Raw genomic sequence first — 22,626 nt, forward strand, 5'->3', positions numbered from 1 at the left:
AGAGGATTTCATTTTAACTACAGTTAACTGATTTTTTTATAAACATAGTTTCTTTCTTTTTTTTTTTTAAAGATTTATTTATTTATTATATGTAAGTACACTGTAGCTGTCTTATGACACTCCAGAAGAGGGCGCCAGATCTCATTACGGATGGTTGTGAGCCACCATGTGGTTGCTGGGATTTGAACTCTGGACCTTCGGAAGAGCAGTCGGGTGCTCTTACCCACTGAGCCATCTCACCAGCCCATAAACATAGTTTCTAAAAATGTTTCTTGAAATCAATGTTTTCCCTTTAACATACTATGGATTTATAGCAACAGGAATATGATATCATCAAGTCTTTAGCTTTCTTTACTATCCCAAAATGTCAGATTTATAATTCAAAATGGGGCTAGGTAGTAGATCCCAGCATTCTACAGGGGCAGAGGCAGAGGCAGAGGCAGTCAGATCTCTGAGTTCAAAGATAGCCTGGTTTACAGATGAAGTTCCAGGACAGCCAGGGCCACACAGAGAAACCTTGCCTTGAGAACCAACCAACAAGCAAATAAAATAAAATAAAATAAAATAAAATAAAATAAAACAATACATTTAACTAGGCATGGTGATGCATGCCTTTAATTCCAGCACTCAGGAGGCAGAGGTAAGCAGAGGAATGTAGTGAGACCCTATCTCAAAAACAAAAACTAAAACAAAAAACCAAATTTCTTTTGATTAAAAAAATGATGTTTTATGCTTAGTGATTTTTTTAATATTGTAGACCATAGCCGGGCATGGTGGCGCATGTCTTTAATCCCAGCACTTAGGAGGCAGAGGCAGGTAGATTTCTAAGTTCGAGGCCAGCCTGTTCTACAAGTTCCAGGACAGCCAGGGCTATACAGAGAAACCCTGTCTTGAAAAACCAAAACCAACCAACCAAACAAAAACCAATATTGTAGACCATAATTTGTTAATATTATATTTTTGATAGAGATCACCGCCTTTCACTGTTGTATGTTAGTTTTTTTGTTTTTTGTTTTTTCCCTGTCACTTGAATGTTATTAGAAATGGGTATAATGGGAAGAAATTTCAAATATCTGCCCAGTGTTTTGTATGGTCATGTAACCTTGTGATTGCATTTAATTTCATGATTTAAACAAGTGTTTCAATGTTCAGAGGGTTGATCTTCTTTCTATTTAATATTTTTGCAACCCAGGACAACAGTTAGCAGCCATCACTGCCTGGGATTCGTCAGCCACCAATCTTACTGCTCATATTCCTCTAGTTCCCCCATTTGGTGGGTAGTAGGCCATTCTTCTTGTCTTCCATATTGTGCGCTAGAAATATTCACAGGTGTGCTCTCTGTGCATGCTGCTTTTGCTTTCTTTCTCTAAGTTGCTAATGGCATTTGGTCACTTGCATTTTTGTAAATTATAACTTTCAAGTTTGCTAAGTTCACAGAGCCGCTTATGAGGTTGATTGTGAGTTCACAGTAGAGGATGGGAAGGGAAGCATAAAGATGTGCTGGGCCTGTCTCAGGCTTGATGTGACGTTAGACTAAAAGAGATAATGAACATGTCTGCAGCTTTGTAAATGAAGATGTTTATATCTCTGCATTTGTCTTCAGCACGCAGAGAGGTCAGCTTGTCTCAGCATGCAGGTCGCTTCTGTTACTGCTGATGTTTTTATGTCCTCACTTTTGATTGTTTTGAGCCATCAGAATTTCTACTTCCTAGACAGTTGTACTGAATTTGATTGCTCTGTGAGAGAAAAGTGTCACAGAACACTAAAACACTTTGTCCCAAAAAATTGTAAATTTCATTATTCAAAATTTCATGTAAGATATATATAGGATGCAGCATGGGATAGCTCAGTGGTAGAGAGGTAATGTGAGTAGGCCCTGGGGCAGTCCCCAGCACCAGAAGTAGAGGGATGGGTGGATGGGTGGATGGATGGATGGATGGATAGATGAATGGATGGATGGATGGAAAGATAGATGGATGTTAGATATATAGAGATAATTTTTAAATGTATATAATAAATTAGTTGAAAAAAATAAATATTGTAAGGCTGGGAAGATGACTCAGAGGGTAAAGAACTTGATGCCAAACTTTCCAGTTTGAGTTTGATCCCTGGGGTTCACAAGGTGGAAGAAGAGGACTGACTCCTACAAGTTGTGCTCTATGTACACAGGCGTGCTGTGGTGTACACACATGCTAAAGAGATCGAAAAAGGAAAAAAGAGCCAGGCATGGTGGCGCACGCCTTTAATCCCAGCACTCGGGAGGCAGAGGCAGGTGGATTTCTGAGTTCAAGGCCATCCTGGTCTACAGAGTGAGTTCCAGGATAGCCAGGGCTACCCAGAGAAACTCTGTCTCAAAAAACTAAAAAAAAAAAAAAAAAAAAAAGAAAGAAAGAAAAAAAAGAAAAGGGAAAAATATGTATTCATGGTAGGAGAAAAGGTAGGTGAGTTTTTAAAAAACTGTGTGTGTGTATGTATATATGTATGTATATATATGTATGGTTGTGCCAGTATGTACAGGTGGAGGTCAGAGAACAACTTATTGGGGTCAGCTTTCTTTTTCTACCAAGTGGGTTCTGGGAAACGAACTCAGGTCACCAGGCGTGGCAGCCTTTACTACTGAGCCATCGTATCAGTCTGACTCTTGTATAGAGAGTCTAGTAAAGCAGAAAGGATCTCACTTTAACATAAAGCAATGCTCCTGTGTCTCTGGAAAGAGTTGATAATATTCAGAAGAAAGAAATCTGCTTTCAGAAACTCCCTGGTTTTGCCAGTAATTCTATAATTACTTTACTGGGTACAATGGTGGAAGCCTGTCACCTCAGTATCCAAAAGGGGGAAGCAGGGCAGTAGGAGCCAGGCTTCTCTGCACTACATAGTACAACCCTATCTTACAGAAATACGCATGCCACGCCATTGTTTACCAGGTTTTCACATGACACTTTTTACATTTATAAGTTTATTTATTAGAATGGGAGACTGCGGGCAGTTAAAACTTTTATAAGAAAAATAGTTTAAGTGTTTTATTGGAACCTTGAGAATGGGGTAGTGCTTTTGTTGTCCCTGAACTCCTGGCTGGCTAGAGAGAATGTTTCCTGTATCACAGTGGTGTCAGGTGTAGCCTTCCTTTCTAGTGGAGGTAGAGCAACATGTGTGGGAGTGTTTTGCCTGCATGTGTGTCTATGCATGCCTGGTGCCTGGAGAGGGCAGAAGAGGGTGTCAGCCTCCCTGGAACTGGAGTTATACATCTATAAGCTAGTATGTGCTTGTTGAGAATTGAACTCAGGTCCTCTGCAAGAGCAGCAAGTGCTCTTAACTGCTGAGCCAACTCACCAGCCCTCTAGTGGTCAGATTTGAAGAAGAGTCTATTGTCATCAGGAGAATGACTAGGGAGACCTAGTGTTTGTTTTGTCTGGATTTTTTTGCTGTGTTTTCACCATTGTCTTTTATGCATGTACAAATGTTCAACACAAACAGAAAACACATTTTTATATTCAGTGTGCTGTTTTTTTTCATTGTGAGTTTTTCCCTTATTTTATTCGTTAGCAACTCGGAGCAGAAGCCGAAGTAATATGCTAATGGACCTACATATGGATCATGAAGGATCATCTCAAGAAACCATCCAGGAGGTACAGCCAGAAGAGGTGCTGGTCATTTCCTTAGGGACAGGCCCTCAGCTCACTCCAGGGATGATGTCAGAAAATGAGGTATGCGTCTCGAAAAACCAAAAAAAAAAAAAAATACATGTCTTTAATTTTTAGTTTTTTATCTTGAGACAAGGTCTCACTACATAGGCCTGGCTGTCCTAGATCCCCTGGCCATTAATGGCCAGTTCAGATCCCCTGAACCTGGAATTACAGATTGTTGTAAGCCATCATGTAGGGGTTGGAAATCAAATTCAGGTCGTCTGAAAGAGCAACAAGTGCTTTTAACTACCGAGCTTTCTCTAGCCCAGATTGCCTTTTTGTTTGTTTGTTTTTAAAGAATGAGATCAGGGAACTATGATGGCAGAATGGTTAAGCTAAAAGCACATATGGTGCCAGTGGTGGTGGCTTATGCTTTTAATCCCAGCACTCTGGAGGCAGAGTCAGCTAGATTTCTGTTATTTCAAGAGCAGCATGGTCTATAGATCAAGTTCTAGGACAGTCAGAGCTACAGAAAGAAAACCTGTCTCAGGAGTGGAGGGTCGGGGGGTAAGGGGGGTAACACATGCTGTTTTTATAGAGTATTGTTTTGATCACCCACATCAGGTGGCTCATCTGCCCATAGCTCCAGGGGATTTAGTGCCCTCATCTGGACTTTCTAGGCACCCGCACTCACACCTGTATACCCTGTCACCAACATATATATCTAATTTTTTTTTTTTAACTTCAAAGAGGAAAAAGAAGACGGCGTGTAAAGCTGGACATAGTGGTACATACCTGTACATGCTCAGGGGCAGCTTGATCTGTCTAAGGCAGCCTGGGCAATGAGACTATGCCTTAAAAATAAAGTAAAAGCCGGAAAGAGAGAGATGTGGGGGCGGAGGGGTCAAAGTTGGAGACAAAATTGGTCTTAAGAATTTGTTAAGAGTATGAGGTTAGAGCTATCATGAGAAGACATCTTGATTCTTTGATTGTAGAGAATGATTTGCAGACTGTGTGTGCATGCGTGTGTGTGTATGTGTGTGTGTGTACATGATCCACGCATTTTTGGTATAGGGGATTGATCTTAGGTCATCCTGGCTTAGAGGCAAGTGTCTTTCTTATCTGTTGACCCACCTTGCTGGCTTAGAAACAACTTACATTCAGTGACTGATGGGTTATATTTTTAAGAAAGTTCATTGCTAGCTTGAAAAAAAAGTCACAGTTTATAAATCCAGTTGTTGTATGTGGTGGCTTACACCTGTAACCCTAGCACTCAGGAGACGGAGGCAAGGATCAGGAATTCAGGGCTAGCCTGGGTTGAACAAACAAAAGGAATCTGTCAGGTTCTTAGTTGAACACTGTAACTCAAGCTGAGAGAACAGACTGGACAGCTGTACTGATTTAAGAGAAACACCAGTTTTCTGATGGCTGCATCTTGTCTCCTGTCTCCTCCCTGTGTGACGCTAGCTGCTGCTGGCCCTGAAAGGAGAATGGAAAGGCATAGTTTGAGTTATCTTCAAACATAGACTTTGTTCTGAGTCTATTTGAAAGCTTGATAGACCTTGTAAATGTATTTTAGTTAAAAATAACTAACAAGAACTTAAATTAGCATTTTTGTAGTTTATTTTATTCTCAGTAGTCTTTCATTTGAAATAGGTTAGATTTTTATTTTAATTTTTTCAGGTTCTAAACATGCAGCTTTCGGATGGAGGACAAGGAGATGTCCCTGTTGATGAAAACAAACTCCACGGTAAACCTGATAAAACCTTGCGCTTTTCCCTCTGCAGTGATAATCTGGAAGGCATATCTGAAGGTGAAGGGTTACTTCATTCAGGGAGTGTGTGATTGAAGTTGTTCTGTGTTCTTTAAAGGAGCCTTATAAATTATAGTTAAGCCACCTGCGCCTCTCACTAAAGAGAATAATGAAATTTCATCTAATGAGCTTTAACATGACTGTAAGATTGTTTCCTGAATAAAATTAACATTGCAAGAGGCTGTTGGTCCTATAAAATGACAAGACATGTCAGTGTTAAATGAGTAACAGCAAGTGTGGTTCTCAGTCTTGGTGTCTGCACAAGCTTATAGCGCTCCTTTAGAGGGATATAGTGCATGTGTAACTGGGGAGAGTGGATGCTGGCATTGCAGGATGCTGTGTATACGTCTTTACTGTTCTGTGTTCCTTTATCCACACACTCATACATGCCTTTATGAATCAGGTGACTGTGGAATAAAAAAGTCAGGTGAGGGTGTAGTTGGTAGAGTGTTTGCCTGGCATCCCTAGACTTAATCTTCAGTAGTGGGGGGGGGGGGAGGGGGGGGAAGGAAACTCTTAAACCAGGTTGTGAAGTTAAGAGTTGGTTATTCCATAGGTTAGGGCAGTTCATTTTATGAAAAAAGTTCAAGTTTACTAACATTTAATAGGAGACATAAATATCCTCTTTAACCTTTCAGAAAATCACTGATATGTTTAATCTAGAAAATGTGGAAAAGAAATAAGCTTACCTGTAATTTCACTGTTCTCTTAAAAGTTAATATTTGATTATTTATAGCAAAATCAAGTTTATGATGTTTTGTAACCCTTTTATGTTTCATTAACATTCCCTTTGTATTTTGTGTTTTTAAATAACATACTTTTTTTTTCCCCTTTCATTATTTTGAGACAAGGTGTTATTATTGTCCCTGGCTGACCCAGAATTCACTAAGTAGACCAGACTGGACTTGCCCTTAACAGAGTTTCTCCTACCTCTGTTTCCCAAGTGCTAGGATTAAAGGTGTGGTCGCCATGCCTGGCAATTCATCACCTGGGCAACAGGCAGGTGCATCTCTGGGTTGGAGGCCAGCTTGTCTACAGAGTGAGTTCCAGGCAGCCAAGGTTACACAGAGAAGCACTGTCTTGAAAAAACAAAACCAACAAGCAAAAGAATTGTCTGGTTTGCTTGTCCTACCAATGGCTCACAGATGGCATAGATTTTAAACTGGCCATTAAACCTTAACCTTGACTGCATTCATCTGGTTGGACATATGGCCCTTGGCCCTAATGATTCGGTCATTTGCAGAACATTTCCAAGGAACGTCCAGGTGCATGAACCTGCTGGCATTGTTCTGCATGTCCAGGCACTTCCTGCTCACTCTTTACTGCACACTAGCACAGAAAGTACTTCTTTTTTAAGTATTATAGTAGCTCTTCAACAAGCAACCTTAGGTTATTTTCCTTATTAGGTTTTTAAAGATAAATTTCTAGAGGCAGACCCGTTGGCTCAAAGGCATTTATATTTTTAAGGAAATAAATAAAATATTAAAAGCATCTTAAATCAGGTATGATGGCACATATCTGTAATCGCAGGGTTCACAATGCTGAGGTAGAAGACTTGAAGAGTGTAAGATTAGTCTGGGCTATATAGTAAGGCCTTGTTTCAAAACAGAACAGAACAAAACCAGAAGAGAAATAAATACTATTTTCATGGCATGAAATATTACATTGTGACTTATGAATTTTTTAAGAAGATTGCTGACAGGATAAACATTTCTCCAGGTCCTTCCAATCGCTCCAATTCAGTGTCTTCTCTCGACCTGGAGGGAGAGTCTGTATCTGAACTTGGGGCAGGACCTTCTGGGAGTAACGGAGTTGAAGCACTGCAGCTGTTAGAACACGAGCAAGGTAAAGTGGTGGAGAACACATCTGTACAGGTAGCAAAGAACGTGCATGATTTCAGGAAAGGGAGTCTGTTTGCTTGTCAGTGAGTTGATTAATGATCATTAAAGTTGCATTTATCCATAGCTCCTTTAGTTTTTAAAAGGTGTTTAGTTGGTAAGTGTATTATTTGGGCTTAAATTATACACAGCAGTATGAGTTACTTTAAATTCTGTAATATTTATTATGGGGTACAATGATAACTACTAAGGGCTCAACAACTTAGGTTAGGGAAAGAACACTACAAATGATTAAAAGCCCCAAGTCTATTATCTGAGTTTGATCCTTGGAACCCACCTAGTGGAAGAAGAGAGCCAACTCCTATATGTTGTCCTCTGAGCTCCACACACACACACCATGGCACCAGTGTATGTGTGTATACACGCACACATGCAAACAGAAATACATAGGAGGTAGGAAGATGACTCTGAGTAAATTGCCTGCCACAAAACATCAGGGCCCAAGTTTGGATCCCCAACAGTTAGATAAGAAGCTGGGCATGTGCACTTAGGTGACAGGTGGGTGATGGGTTGGGAGGAATGGAAGCATGGAAAGATGAAGAGGCAAACACAGGTAGATCCCTGGCTCTCTGACCTCTTGCCTGCACACACATGAGCACTGTACATAAACTCTAACAAACAGAAGCTTGTCGTTAGGAAGCACATCCACAGCTAAGTGTGATTCTCACACTTTAGTGTGCGTGAAAATTACCTAGGGTGCTCTAAGAAAATGTATTTTCCAAGCTGTCCTAGAAATATACTACTGAAAAGGAAGAGTGTTACTACTGGAATGTATGGTTTGTATAGAATTATTGCCATATTGGCTCCATTTTCAACTTATGAATTAATATTAAATTTATTGCACATAACAGAGAAACCTGAAATTAGCATACAGTCAAGATGAAAAGAATCACATCTTTGACAGGTGTTCTGGGTGATTCCAGTGTAGGAGTGGACAGCCTTCACATGTGAAACACTAAGTTAAGTGAATCATAGGCTGGAAGTTGGCTCAGTCATTTGTGACAAAACTTTTCCTGCAGAGACACAATACTTGTCTGTTCATCCCACTTAGGGAGCCCACCATAGACCAAAGTCCACTGTGAACCATGACTTTTTTTTTTAAAGATTTATTTATTTATTATATGAGTACACTGTAGCTGACTTCAGACACACCAGAAGAGGGCGTCAGATCTCATTACGGATGGTTGTGAGCCACCATGTGGTTGCTGGGATTTGAACTCCGGACCTTGAGAAGAACAGTCGGGTGCTCTTACCTACTGAGCCATCTCACCAGCCTGAATCATGACTTGTATTGGGGTTACTTATAGGAGCAGAAATGATTCAAAGACCACTACATAAAGCCTACTCTAGTGTGGTTGACAATTCACAAAGTTGGGAGCCCGGAGCACACTGCAGCCTGCAGGCTGCTTAACAGGTTGGAGAATGTCCTTTCCAAGTGACTCGGTGTACAACTCTCCCAGGCAGCTCAGCAGGTTTGAGCTGCTGCCAGGCAGCTGGTTTGGTCTCAGATTCTTCTTTGCAGCTTGGCTTTTCTTGGTTCCATTCATCTGAGACGAACTGCACTTTTACTGTTTATACTGGCATGGAGGGAGGGGCCTAGTGAATCTGATCAGTCTCAGGAACTTCCTAAAGCAATTTTCAGTTACCTCCTGCTTAGAGATTTCCTGCAGGTTACAATGTTTCAGTCTCACAGAAAATGGTTAAATAATATTATCAAGAGAATTTACTGCTCTTGCACAGTACCCTGGTTCAATCCTAGCACCTTTAGGATGGTTTATATGGGCTCCAGACACCAGGCTTGCATGTGGTACACATACATACATACAGGCAAGGCATTAATATAGATAAAATAATAAAATAAATAAATCTAAAAAGAGGGTGAATTGAAGCCTGGGCATGATGGTACATACCTTTATTCTTAGCACTCAGGAAGCAGGCAAGCTAGCTTGGTTTATGTGTAGAGACCCTACCTTTAAAATAAAAAACAAGCAAACAATCAAATTGAGAGCTAGATGTGGTGACCTAAGCCTGTAATCCTATCATTGAGAGGGTGAAGTAAGAGGATCATAAATTTATGCTATTTTGAGGCCTTGTCTTATAAACAAAAACACCTACACCAAAACCCAAGTCAAAATTTTACAAAACGGAAATTGACAAGAATGACTTATGGGTCTAGGTAGAAGCTCAATGAGTTAGAGTGCTTGCTATGCAAGCATGAGTGCTTTAGTCTGAGTCTCTAGCATCATGTCAAAGCCAGGCGTGGCCATGCGTGCCTATACCCTCAGCACTGGGCCACAGACAGTGCAGGCCTTGAAGCGTGCTTAGCTGAAGTGCTGAGCTTTCAGTTCAGTGGAAAGTGGAAAGCAGTGGCAGGGGTACTTCTGGCTGCTGAATCCATGTGCACATCATATACACAGAGCAAGCTGAAGAAAGGTGGTCTAGGAAAGAAGGAAAACTCTAGAATTCACACTTGAGCTATTGCTAAGTGAAATAGTTTACATATGGGTTTACCACCTAATTATTAGCACAATGATTGGATCCAGTAAGCTACCCCAAATAGTTATTTTTACATTCCCGTCTGGGTTAGTTTTTCTCATTTAGACTGGGCACATCTGTCTCCTTTTAACAGTGGTTAGGTGGAGGTTGGGGGTGTGGGGGGGAGTCTCTGCTAATCTTTTTTTTTTTTTTTTTTTGGTTTTTCGAGACAGGTTTTCTCTGTATAGCTGGGGCTGTCCTGGAACTCACTTTGTAGACCAGGCTGGCCTCGAACTCAGAAATCCACCTGCCTCTGCCTCCCGAGTGCTAGGATTAAAGGTGTGCGCCACCACGCCCGGCGTCTCTGCTAATCTTAACTGGGGTTAATTAGTCAGTGGGGAGCAGGCTGGAACTACGTGCTTATTAATGATAAAATGAATAACCTGACAGAATTTTTTCAGGTTAACCAAGAAGTTGTAGCTGTGCCACCATTTGTAAAGTGCCTGAATTTGTTTTTGATAGCTACAACACAAGATAATCTTGATGATAAATTGAGGAAGTTTGAGATTCGTGACATGATGGGACTAACAGATGACAGGGACATATCCGAGACGGTGAGTGAGACCTGGAGCACTGATGTCCTGGGAAGTGACTTCGACCCGAACGTTGATGAAGATCGTTTGCAAGAGATTGCAGGTAACTGGTGCTCAAGGGCTGTAGGACTGAATACCTGTTTAGTTGTTACATCTGTTCATTCTTCATGGGAGGGGGTGGCTCTAGCCTGGGAAGCTGGTATCCATATGGAACAGGACATTTGAGTACTTACCTTAAATAGTCATGTGTTACCTTCTGTGTTAATCTCCTCCACTTTCCACCTTCTTTAAAAAGGAGAAAAACCAAAGCTAGATGATAGAGATGGCAAAGGCACTAGTTGCTAAGTCTCATGACCTAACCTTGATAGCTAGGATCTACATAGTGAAGGAAGGAGAGAGCTGTCCTCCATAAGTTGTCATCTGACCATCTATGTGCCATGGTGCACATTCACATGCACACACTGTTCAAAACAAAACAAAACCCAAACAGCCAAATAAAAGAAGGCCAGATTAATCTCAGCACTTGGGGGGCAGAGACAGGGACTCTCTGCGAGTTCGAGGACAGCTTGATCTACAGAGTGAGTTCCAGGTCAGCCAGGACTGCACAGAGAAACTCTGTCTCAATAAAACAAACCAAAACAAACAAAACAAAACAAAAAACAAAGAAAAGAAAGAAAAGACAGATGAAAGCTGGGCAGTGGTGGCACACGCCTTTAATCCTAGCACTTGGGAGGCAGAGGCAGGCAGATTTCTGAGTTTGAGGGCAGCCTGGTCTACAGAGTGAGTTCCAGGACAGCCAGGGCTACACAGAGAAACCTGTCTTGAACCTCCCCCACCCCTCCAAAAAAGACAGATAAGTCTTTTGGGTTAATTTCCTGTCAAGTCTTCTCTTTGGAGCATAGCATACGTTCTCAGTTTGTAGTGAGCTTATTATCTTCTTGAGGCTAAAAACCCGAATAAAACATAGCCTACTAGAATGCTAAAGATCTTTAAAACAAGAGCTAGAGGTGTAAGGTTTAGCTATTGGTAGAGCATTAGGTGTGCGTGTACGATGCTCTAAGAATCCCCCTCAAGTACCACAGAACCATAGAAGACGATGGAATGAGTTCATCTCTGCAAGCCTTAACTCAGTCGCAGAGGATAACCAGGCTTTCCTTTTGTAAAATGTCAGTTTATTGTGCTGTGACATTCAGAGTCCACCCTTTTTAAAATATTGTTTTGTGAGTTCTGAAAGATTTTAATTACCATCTCCATTTTCTTTTTATGGAAAATATCAACCAAAGACAACAGGGAATAGTAGGAACTCACTGTACCTGGCCCTAAGCTTCAGCAACTAGACACACATGGCCAGTTTTGTTTTTCTATTCTTCCACTGTCCCTCTTCATGCCTAGACATGTTCCAGATATTCTTTTTTCTTTTAAAGTTTTATTTGTGTTTCATGCGTATGCGTATCCGTATGAATATATGGGTACCACATATGTACCTTGTATCTGCAGAAGTCAAAAGAGGGCATTGGAAGCAACCCCTGAAATTATCCTTGCAGACACTGTGAATCACTGTGAGTACTGTAACTGAGCCTGGTCCTCTGCAAGTGCAGTAAGTGCTCTTAACTGTGGAGTCATCTCTTAGGCCTCTATTTGCAGCCTGTTTAATATTATATCTGTAAAAGGTAACTTTTACTTGTAACTATTCTCAAAACTTTTTCATGATCTGAAATAGTTATGCTTTTATTAGATTGAATCAAGTGTAGTATAGAATTCCCATCTGGAGTATTTTTTTTTTCATTTTTATTTTTTATGTGTATGAGTGTTTGCCAGCATATGTATCTGTGCACCACTTGTGTGTGGTAGCTTCAGAGGCCAGAAGAGAATGTTGGATCCTCTGGCATGGCAGTTATAGCTACTTGTGAACTGCTATGTAATTGCTGGGAGTTAGACCCAAGTCCCCTGAAAAGCAGGCAGTTTTTAACCGCTAAGCCGTCTCTTTTCATCGTTATCTGTTAAACACAGGTATATAATAATATTCCATTCCTTTCACTTGTGTTTTAGTAGTGCATAGAGATTTCTCAATTGGCTTTGCATTACTTTTTTCCACGTGCCAAAGCAGCATTGTTCTTGGCCACAAGCAGTACTTGCAGTTGGCTGAGTGCTATGAAGGAGGCATGTAGTCTCTTGCAAATGTATTTAATGCTTTGAATTTGTGGCTATTATGCTGGAAGAAAATATGTTTGGCTAATATAACTTTCTGTGGGTATGTTCTCTGGATTTTTATAGTCCCTGTAGGACTATAAATTTTATAAAGGTAAAAAAAGATATCAAGGACATAGGTAAGATTTGCTGAGAAACCTTGGTGAAAATAAATTGGCATGAGGACCTGGAGAGATGATTCGGTGGTTAAGAACACTGTCTGCTCTTCCAGAGGTCCTGAGTTTGATTTGTAGCAGCCACATGGTGGCCTACAACCATGCATAATATGATCTGATGCCCTCTTCGGGTATGCAGATGTACATGTAGATAGAGCACTCATACATAAAGTAAATAAATCTTTTTTTTAAAAAACCCAAATTGACAGGAACCTAAAGATGTGTTTTCCCTGCGGAGAGATAAGAGTTAAGCAGGAGGAACTTAATGAAAGGGAGGTTGTGGGGCTGGAGATTGCTTCCCAGATATGAGTACTACACTTACTGCTCTTGCAGAGGAGAGGATCCAAGTTGAGTTTCTAGGATCTACATGGTGACTCACAGCTCTGTAACTCTAGTTCCAGGGTATTTGGTGCCTCTTCTGATGTGCTCCAGCTCCTACGTGTGCATGGTGCACATAACTCAGGCACATAGATACATATAGACTAAATATTTAAAACAAAATAATGAAAGAAAAGGAGGTTCTGCCAGTGTCCCCAACTGGGAACTTTGTGTTTTTAGTTTTGTGCTTAAATGAAATGATTGCTACCTCAGCCACTTTCCCGTGTTAAGAGGTTCTCTCCCCTCTTTGCTTTCTTTCTAACACTTTGCTCTCACTGGTTACAGGGGCAGCAGCAGAGAATGTGTTAGGCAGTTTGCTGTGCCTTCCAGGCTCAGGGTCAGTTCTCCTTGACCCTTGCACTGGCTCTACCATATCAGAGACCACAAGTGAAGCTTGGAGTGTAGAGGTATTGCCAAGTGACTCAGGTTGGTATGCTGTCATTGTTTGCTTTTTCCTTTCTGTAGAACTTTAATGTGTAAGGTGTCTTAATTTTTATATTACCTGTATTTTGCCAAATGATATACATTTATATGTTTTTCTGTTTTGTTTTTTGAGACAGGGTCTGGCCCTGGCCGACTTTGAACTTAAAAATCCTCCTTCTTCAATTTCTAAGTACTAGATTCTCAGACATTTACCACAGCACCTGATGACTCAGTATAGATAAGGCAAATATCAGACAGTCATACTGTTAAAAATTTCAAATAAAAAATTAGAACACTTTCTTTTTTAAATTAATTTATTAATTTTATTTTGTCTTGATATTTTGAGTACACTGTAGCTGTCATCAGACACACCAGAAGAAGGCATCAGATCCCATTACAGATGGTTGTGAGCCACCATGTGGTTGCTGGGAAGTGAACTCAGGACCTCTGGAAGAGCAGCAGTCAGTGCTCTTAACCACTGAGCCTTCTTTCCAGCCCACTAGAACACTTTCTATCTATCAAGGAAAAATGTACTGTTGGTCAGTACTGATTAACATAGCAAGTGCTGTCTGGGTGATGGTGGTACAGGCTTTTAGTCCCAGCACTCTGGAGGAAGAGGCAGGCGGATTTCTGAGTTCGAGGCCAGTCTGGTCTACAGAGTTCCTGGACAGCTAGGGCTACAGGGGAACCCTGTTTCAAAAAGGGAGGGAGGGAGGGAGGGAGGGAGGGAGGAAGGAAGGAAGGAAGGAAGGAAGGAAGGAAGGAAGGAAGGAAGGAAATAACGATAACAACAACATAGCAAGTGTTTCTGAGTCTGTGAAGTAATTGTTTGAAAGTGAGTTTTGTGTGCATGACAGGTCAGTATCTTTCACCATATCATCCCAGGATGAGAGTAGCAGCCCAGCTCAGACTACACATTTGAATTTCTGGTCAACATACTTTCATTTATCCCTGGATGGCCAGGCCAGTGAGATAGCTTAGTGAATAAAGGTGCTTACAGCCAGGCCTGATGACTTGAGTTCAACCTTCAGGAGAGAAATACATATGGCCATAATAAATGTAAATTTTTCTCTGGGAATAACTTCTCCATTTTAAGAGATGTCTGAAAGTTTGTTTGATTGCTTATTATAATAATCTTTTTGACATAAAAATCGTTTTTTTTTTTTAATTGTATGTTCACATGGGTATGTGCACATGTAATGCAGGTACCCATGAACTCCCAAAGAGATTATTGAGTCTCCTGGGGCTGGAGTCTGGCATTACAGGCAATTGTGAGCCACCTAATGTGGGTGCTGGGAACTGAACCCCATCCTCTGAGGACCAGCAGACACTCGTTACTGTTGAGCTATCTCTCCTTCACTAATTTGTTATTTTTAATTTCTGTTTTGAGTGTTTGTTTCATGTATAGCATACATGTGCATATCATGTGTGCAGTGCCTGCAGAGGCCAGAAGAGAACATCAGATCCCCTAGGACTGGAGTTACAGTCATTTGTGAGCTGCCATGTGGGTCCTTTGAACTGAACTTGGTCTTCTATAAGAGCACCAAGTACTCTTAACCACTGAGCTAACCTCCAGTCTTTTAAAAGAGAATTAATTATTTGGCACATAAATGTATTATTAGCTTGTGCTATATAGTGAGATCCCCATCTCAAAAAGTTAGTAGATGGGGCTGGTGAGACGGCTCAGTGGGTAAGAGCGCCGACTGCTCTTCCGAAGATCCCGAGTTCAAATCCCAGCAACCACATGGTGGCTCACAACCATCCATAACAAGATCTGATGCCCTCTTCTGGAGTGTCTTCAGACAGCTACAGTGTACTTATGTATAATAATAAATAAATCTTAAAAAAAAAAAGTTAGTAGATAAAAAGTATTAAGAAAAGAAATGATTTTCCTGTCTTTATTTTTGGAGATGGTTTGAGACAGGATCTCCTCATGTAGCTCAGGCTATTCCTGGAACTGCCAGTGTATTTCAGGCTGGACTCAAACTCACAGAGATCCACCTGCCTCTGCCTATTGAGTGTTGAGATTGTCCTGCTGTCATGCCCATTTTAAGTGCTTTTAAGAACATTGAGATTTAGAGAGTTGATAAAGTGTTGTATATTATTCTGTGCTCCTATTGATTAGTTTATGTGTTAACCAAGAACTTGCTTTTTTTTTTTTTAAAGTAGTCTAGAAATAGTTGACATCTGTACATAACAAACTAGTGTATATATCAGGAGGAAATCTTAACCTTACCTTCTTTAAACTATGATCTAACTAGCTTTGCTAAGTAGCTTAGGCTTATAAATCTCTTTATTCCCCAATCGCTTATATGTCTTAAGTCACAAAAGCTGCTTTCTGTTCAGAGGCTCCAGACTTAAAGCAGGAAGAGCGCCTCCAAGAGCTGGAGAGCTGTTCTGGACTGGGCAGCACATCTGATGATACGGATGTCAGGGAGGTCAGTTCCCGCCCCAGCACACCAGGCCTCAGTGTTGTGTCCGGTATGTCTGTCTTGTTTTAAGGGCTAGGAATTTGAAGGCATCCCCTTCTTTCTGTTTATAAAGTGTTACCAAAGAGATAACTGGGTTTTGTTGGCTGTTTTATGGTATGGTACTATCTGTTGAACCCAGAACTCGGGACATGTTAGTCATGTGTTCTATCACTGAGCTGTATCTCCATCCCCAAGAGATATGTTATTTAAGTTCTCAGTAGTCCCCAGGGGAAAAAAAATAATTTTATGCCTCCATAATCTTTGAGAACTTAATGTGTGGCTTTTACAGCCTGTTAAAATAATGGACGTGCTGTTCCTCTTTCAGCTTTTGATATTTTTGATAGCTTTTGCTACGGTATTTAGGTATAGCATGTAATTCTGATGATATTGTATAAAGCAAGATAAGTGTATTTGAATAACAGTGGTAACTTGACAGCACTCAACAACTCACATGTGTAGATAGATAGTTTGAAAAGGAATTTCTCCAAACTTCATAAAATTTTGTGTAACTACTTTGGTCTTCTTGTAGTTTATTTACTTATGTATTTTTGCTGTATTTTTTACAGGTATAAGTGCTACATCGGAGGATATTCCCAATAAGATCGAAGACCTGAGATCTGAGTGCAGCTCTGATTTTGGGGGTAAAGATTCTGTAACTAGTCCAGATATGGATGACATAGCCCATGGTAAGTTGTGGGAGTGAGAATGGCTTTTTAAGGTGATTATAGCATGTCAGAACTCAGGAGGTAGAGGCTAGGGAATATCTATGAGTTTAAGACTTGCCTGGTCTACATAGTGAGTTCTAGGTCAGCCAAGTCTACATAGTGAGTCCTGACCCAAAAAAATAAAAACGAAAGAAAAAGGAAAAAAAAAAAATCCTAAAACAACCAACACAAAGCCCTAAAAAACAAAGTGGGGCATAACTTGTCAATGTATTCTTGGGGATTTAGATGATCATATTCTAAATTTGGCTCAGTTAGAACTGCTTCTAGAGGGGGCTGGAGAGATGGCTCAGTGGTTAAGAGCACTGAGTGTTCTAATGAAGGTCCTGAGTTCAAATCCTAGCAACCACGTGGTGGTTTATTTTACAACCATCTAAAATGACATCTGATGCCCTCTACTGGTGTGTCTGAGGACAGCTACAGTGTACTTACATATAAATAATAAATAAATCTTGCAGTGGTGCTGCACGCCTTTAATCCCAGCACTTGCAGAGGCAGAGGCAGGCAGATTTCTGAGTTCAAGGCCAGCCTGGTCTACAGAGTGAGTTCCAGAACAGCCAAGATCTACACAGAGAAACCCTGTCTCGAAAAAAAAGGGGAAATAAAAAAAAAGAACTACTTCTAGAAATCTGTTATAAGGAAATCCGTGAGTGGAGAAAGTTTTAGTCTGTGTATACTTACCTATTTTAATATTTCTAGTTGTGTTAAGACATGCTTAGTTAGGGTTATCTTTTGGGGAGGGGGAGTTCTGTAGTCTAAAATAGTATATTTAGAAATTAGAGTCAATTTCATGGTATTATATATTCATTTCACTCATAGATTTTTTTTTTTTTAAATCAAGACATTTGCTGAAAGCAATATTAGACTTTCAAATTCTATAGTTTTCCACCTCTTCTTTAGATAGTATTTCTTGTTTTTATGCTGGGAGAAGTAAGTCTTAGAGAAGCTGAGCCATCACTTTAAATATGTGTGAGTTCTCATGGAGGCCGTCTTCACACTAACTATAATAGTATTTGTCCATTAGGTAATAAGCAGGTAGATGTTGCTCCCTCTAAGTGGAGTGAAAATCCCTACATGCAGATTAAAATGCAGGGTAATCAGAATTTGATACTTATTGGTGTCTTTATTGCTGGTATGCTTCTCAAGTTCTAATTGATTAAGAGAGAAAAGCTGTGGGAGAGTCTCAGTGCCTTCTTCACTATGTGGAACGCTGTCTGCATGTGGCTGATCTCATGATGTGCCTTCTTGTAGGCGCTCATCAGCTGACCTCTCCTCCCTCTCAGTCAGAGTCTCTGCTTGCCATGTTTGATCCACTGTCCTCACATGAAGGTAAGCTGGTGGTATGAACTTTTGGACTCTGTCATAAACAGAAGCAAGAGATGTAGACCTTTGTTGATTAGTTCTTTCCAGCAAAACTTCTTTTCTGTGTTACAGGGGCCTCTGCTGTGGTAAGGCCGAAGGTTCACTATGCCCGACCCTCGCATCCACCTCCGGATCCTCCAATCCTGGAAGGTGCAGTGGGAGGAAATGAGGCCAGGTTGCCAAACTTTGGTTCTCACGTTTTAACTGCAGCTGAAATGGAGGTGTTCAAGCAGAGACACTCTTACCCTGAGAGACTGGTTCGCAGCAGAAGCTCTGATATCGTATCTTCTGTGCGGCGGCCCATGAGTGACCCCAGCTGGAACCGACGTCCAGGGAATGAAGAACTTCCTCCAGCTGCAGCCACTGGTGCTACTTCTTTGGTGGCTGCACCTCACTCGTCATCTTCGTCCCCGAGTAAGGACTCTTCTAGAGGAGAGGTATGGGACACAGCCATGTACAGTTTGCGTGTTATGGTTGGGTCTGAAATGAGTATGGACTCTGAATTCAGGATTAAGGGTGAGTCTGGTTGTGATTAAAGATGATCTGTCAAACCGGGAGATGTGGTGCACACTTTTGATCCCAGCACTCGGAAGGCAGAGAAAAGTGATTATCTGTGAATTCGAGACCAGCCTTGTCTATAGAGCAAGTTCCAGGACAGCCAGGGCTATACAGAGAAACCATGTCTTAAGAAAAAAAAAAACAAAACAGAAAAATCTGTTTAATAATCCATAATGCTGTTAGAACTTGGTTTTGTAAGAATCTTGCCTTTGACAGCACTTAGATCTTTTCTCTGTGCAGTCTGTGTCTAATCACACTTAGAACACTTTGGAGGTGGTTCAATGAGGTGTCTCACTGGTGATTTGAAAGTCATACAGTTGGGAAGACAAACACTTCTTCCTCATTTGAAAGTAAGTTTCCAACCCAGTTCTTCTCTCCCTTTTGATGAGTTAGTAAGTTTCCTGCAAATGCCACATTATTCTGTGTGCAGTCCCATTCATCAGCACTCTGACATACTCCATCATGTCTCCCCAGTCGCCAGCATTATGCTCTTCTCAGTTAGCTTTTGTTGTTGTCCTTGGTTTTTGAGACAGGATCTCATTATGTAGCCTAAGCTGACTGGGAACTCATGTAGACCAGGCTGGTCTTGAACTTGTGATAATCCATGTGTCTGCCTTCTGAGTGCTGAGTTCACACTGAAGAGCCTCTCTGCCTAGTCCATGGTTTATAGTAGGATACAGCAGTACACGAGCTGCCTGTCGGCCTTGTCGCTCCATCGCTCTGCTGCTCGTTCAGTTTTGCCTTGGCCAATTTTCTTGAGATTACTTATGTATTTTTTTGGTTTTTGAGACAGGGTTTCTCTATGTAGCCCTGGCTGTCCTGGAATTCACTCTGTAGACCAGGCTGGCCTTGAACTCAGAGACTGCCTGCCTCTGCCTCCCAAGTGCTGGGATTAAAGGTGTGCACCACCGCCACTACCTTACCTGGCTATTTTTTATTTTTTTATTCTTCTCTCATACATTACATTCTGAGTATAGTTTCCCATTCCTCCTCCCCTGAGATTATTTTTATTTTCTGTATATAATGTATTTACACGTTTGCCCAAATGTATGTCTGTGTACCATGTACAAATAGCACCTGCAGAAGCCAGAAAAGGACATTGGGTCTCCTGGGACTAGAGTCCCAGAAGGTGGTGAGCCACCATGTGGGTTCTAGGAATCAGACCTGTGTCCTCTGGACGGGCAGCCATGCTGAGCTGCTTTAGTGTACTCTGTCTCCGGCTGGAGCTAGCTGTTTCTCAGAGGCTCTCAGGCCCTTCCGTCAAAACTGAATTTTCAGAAACTGAGATGAGTCAGAACTCATTGCTGCTCTCAGAGCCTCTCAGTGAACAAACAGAGAGAGAGAGAGAGAGAGAGGGGTGTGTGTGTGTGTGTGTGTGTAGGTGTGTGTACACAGTTACCCTGTATTCATTTCTGTCTTCCTTGGCATAGAGAGACCAATGAGTGGACACTGGGGATTTAGTTTCAGTTTAGAAATAACATTTTATTTTGTTTTCCCCCCTTTCTTGTGCTTTTTTTTTTAATTAGGTATTTTCCTCAATTACATTTCCAATGCTATCCAAAAAGTCCCCAGTACACTCCCCCCCCCCCCAGTCCCCCACCCACCCACCCCCACCCCTTGGCCCTGGCATTCCCCTGTACTGGGGCATATAAAGTTGGCAAGTCCAATGGGCCTCTCTTTCCAGTGATGGCCGACTAGGCCATCTTTTGATACAAATGCAGCTAGAGTCAAGAGCTCTGGGTTACTGGTTAGTTCATAATAATGTTCCACCTATGGGGTTGCAGTTCCCTTTAGCTCCTTGGGTACTTTCTCTAGCTCCTCCATTGGGGGCCCTGTGATCCATCCAGTAGCTGACTGTGAGCATCCACTTCTGTGTTTGCTAGACCCCAGCCTAGTCTCACAAGAGACAGCTATATCTGGGTCCTTTCAGCAAAATCTTGCTAGTGTATGCAATGGTGTCAGCGTTTGGAAGCTGATTATGGGATGGATCCCTGGATATGGCAGTCTTTAGATGGTCCATCCTTTCTTCACAGCTCCAAACTTTATCTCTGTAACTCTTTCCATGGGTGTTTTGTTCCCAATTCCAAGAAGGGGCACAGTGTCCACACTTTGGTCTTCGTTCTTCTTGAGTTTCATGCGTTTAGCAAATTGTATCTTATATCTTGGGTATCCTAAGTTTTGGGCTAATATCCACTTATCAGTGAATACATATTGTGTGAGTTCTTTTGTGATTGTGTTACCTCACTCAGGATGATGCCCTCCAGATCCATCCATTTGCCTAGGAATTTCATAAATTCATTCCTTTTAATAGCTGAGTAGTACTCCATTGTGTAAATGTACCATAATTTCTGTATCCATTCCTCTGTTGAGGGGCATCTGGGTTCTTTCCAGCTTCTGGCTATTATAAATAGGGCTGCTATGAACATAGTGGAGCATGTGTCCTTCTTACCGGTTGGGACATCTTCTGGATATATGCCCAGGAGAGGTATTGCTGGGTCCTCTGGTAGTACTATGTCCAATTCTTGTGCTTTTTTAACTCCTCGATGGTGAAAACCTGCTTTCGTTGTTCTTCATGTGTATTCCTAAGGAGTTCACCTGTAGATAAACTTTGTGTCCTCATAAGCTTTCCTGCAACATAAGTCCTAATCTCTCTGCTTGGAGAAATTACCTATTAATAGTTATTAGCAGTAAATTACCTATTAATAGTTATTAGCAGTAAATTACCTATTAATAGTTATTAGCAGTAATTTCCTTTTTTCCATTCACATGAAGCATTTTAAGAGACATTTCCTCCCCCCCCCCCCCCCCGCCCCCCGAGACAGGGTTTCTCTGTGTAGCCCTGGCTGTCCTGGAACTCACTCTGTAGACCAGGCTGGCCTCGAACTCAGAAATCCACCTGCCTCTGCCTCCCTAGTGCTGGGATTAAAGGCGTGCGCCACCACCGCCCAGAGAAACATTTCCTTTTAAGTAGAAATAGATAGAGTTAATTACAAAGAAGAAAGCACTCTGAGAATAAGAGTCGATTGGTGGGCAGAGAGAAAAGGCTCCTGCTCTAACAGCCAAGAATATATATTCCCAGTTGTATAAATGGAAAAAAAAAAGGAAATTCTGAGATTTTCTGAGGTCACAGTACAGGCTAGTCATGATTATCAGTTCTGCCCTTCCATGTGAACAGTTAATGGTAATTGTATAATTGGTGAGCAGAGAGAGAGAGTAGGCAAGTCTAGGCTTGATGGTTAGCTATGTCACATGTAAGCTATGTACCTTGGGGAAGATCACCTCATTTAGCTTCATGTTCTTCATTTATGTAAAGGACTTATGACCAGGCATGGCAACACACGCCTTTAATCTCAGCACTTAGGAGGCAGAGGCAGGTAGATCTCTCTGAGTTTGAGAACAGCCTGGTCTATAGAGTGAGTTCTAGGACAGCCAGGGCCACACACAGAAATCCTGTTTTCATTTTTAAAAAAGGACTTATGAGCTGAGCATGGTAGCTTGTGCCTAAAACTCCAGTAATTGAGAGGCTGAGATAGTTGGTGAAAAAGAGTGCATTTGAGGCCAGTCTGGGCTACAGATTGAGACCCTGCCTCAAAACAAAAGCCTAACAACCCTTAATAACAGGAGCCATTTTATCAGGTAGCTGAGAGGATTATTCTCAGACTCAGTTCTGACACACCAAATTACTATTGCTGCAGCACATTGTCTTCACCCCTATTAAAATTCACTGCACTGCATTTACTTAGGGTTTTCAATTTTTTTTTTCTTTTGCTTTTGTGCTGAGGATTGAACCCAGAGCCTGTACCTGCTAAGCACTTGCTCTCCCAGTGAGATCTACTCCAGTCCCTTCCTTCACAGTGTTCTGTGATGCCCTCCATGCACTCTGTTAGGCCTTTGGTTTGCTAGCAGTATAGAGAGGAGAGAGTATCTACCCTCAAATGCCCCAGGCT

The 22,626-nt window shown here is 41.4% G+C and overlaps 1 protein-coding gene across 7 annotated transcripts in view; it reads left to right on the forward strand.

The window, feature by feature from the left end:
- The window catches only part of Gapvd1 (GTPase activating protein and VPS9 domains 1), a 76,558-nt gene that overhangs the window by 30,523 nt on the left and 23,409 nt on the right, over positions 1-22,626 (forward strand). For 2 of the 7 annotated variants that reach the window (XM_029472029.2, XM_029472039.2), the window contains exons 7-16: positions 1,193-1,273; positions 3,544-3,704; positions 5,307-5,436; positions 7,156-7,281; positions 10,332-10,505; positions 13,429-13,569; positions 15,913-16,047; positions 16,604-16,723; positions 18,011-18,088; positions 18,194-18,558. In XM_029472029.2, coding sequence (XP_029327889.1) covers positions 1,193-1,273; positions 3,544-3,704; positions 5,307-5,436; positions 7,156-7,281; positions 10,332-10,505; positions 13,429-13,569; positions 15,913-16,047; positions 16,604-16,723; positions 18,011-18,088; positions 18,194-18,558 — 1,511 coding nt within the window. The remainder of the gene's footprint in view (positions 1-1,192; positions 1,274-3,543; positions 3,705-5,306; positions 5,437-7,155; positions 7,282-10,331; positions 10,506-13,428; positions 13,570-15,912; positions 16,048-16,603; positions 16,724-18,010; positions 18,089-18,193; positions 18,559-22,626) is intronic. The other 5 variants (XM_085834994.1, XM_021184153.3, XM_085834995.1 and 2 more) reach the window with 3 other exon arrangements.

The sequence above is a fragment of the Mus caroli genome, unplaced genomic scaffold (assembly GCF_978045245.1).
Source record: "Mus caroli unplaced genomic scaffold, Mus_caroli_1 scaffold_2, whole genome shotgun sequence".
In the NCBI taxonomy this organism is placed as follows: Eukaryota; Metazoa; Chordata; class Mammalia; order Rodentia; family Muridae; genus Mus; species Mus caroli.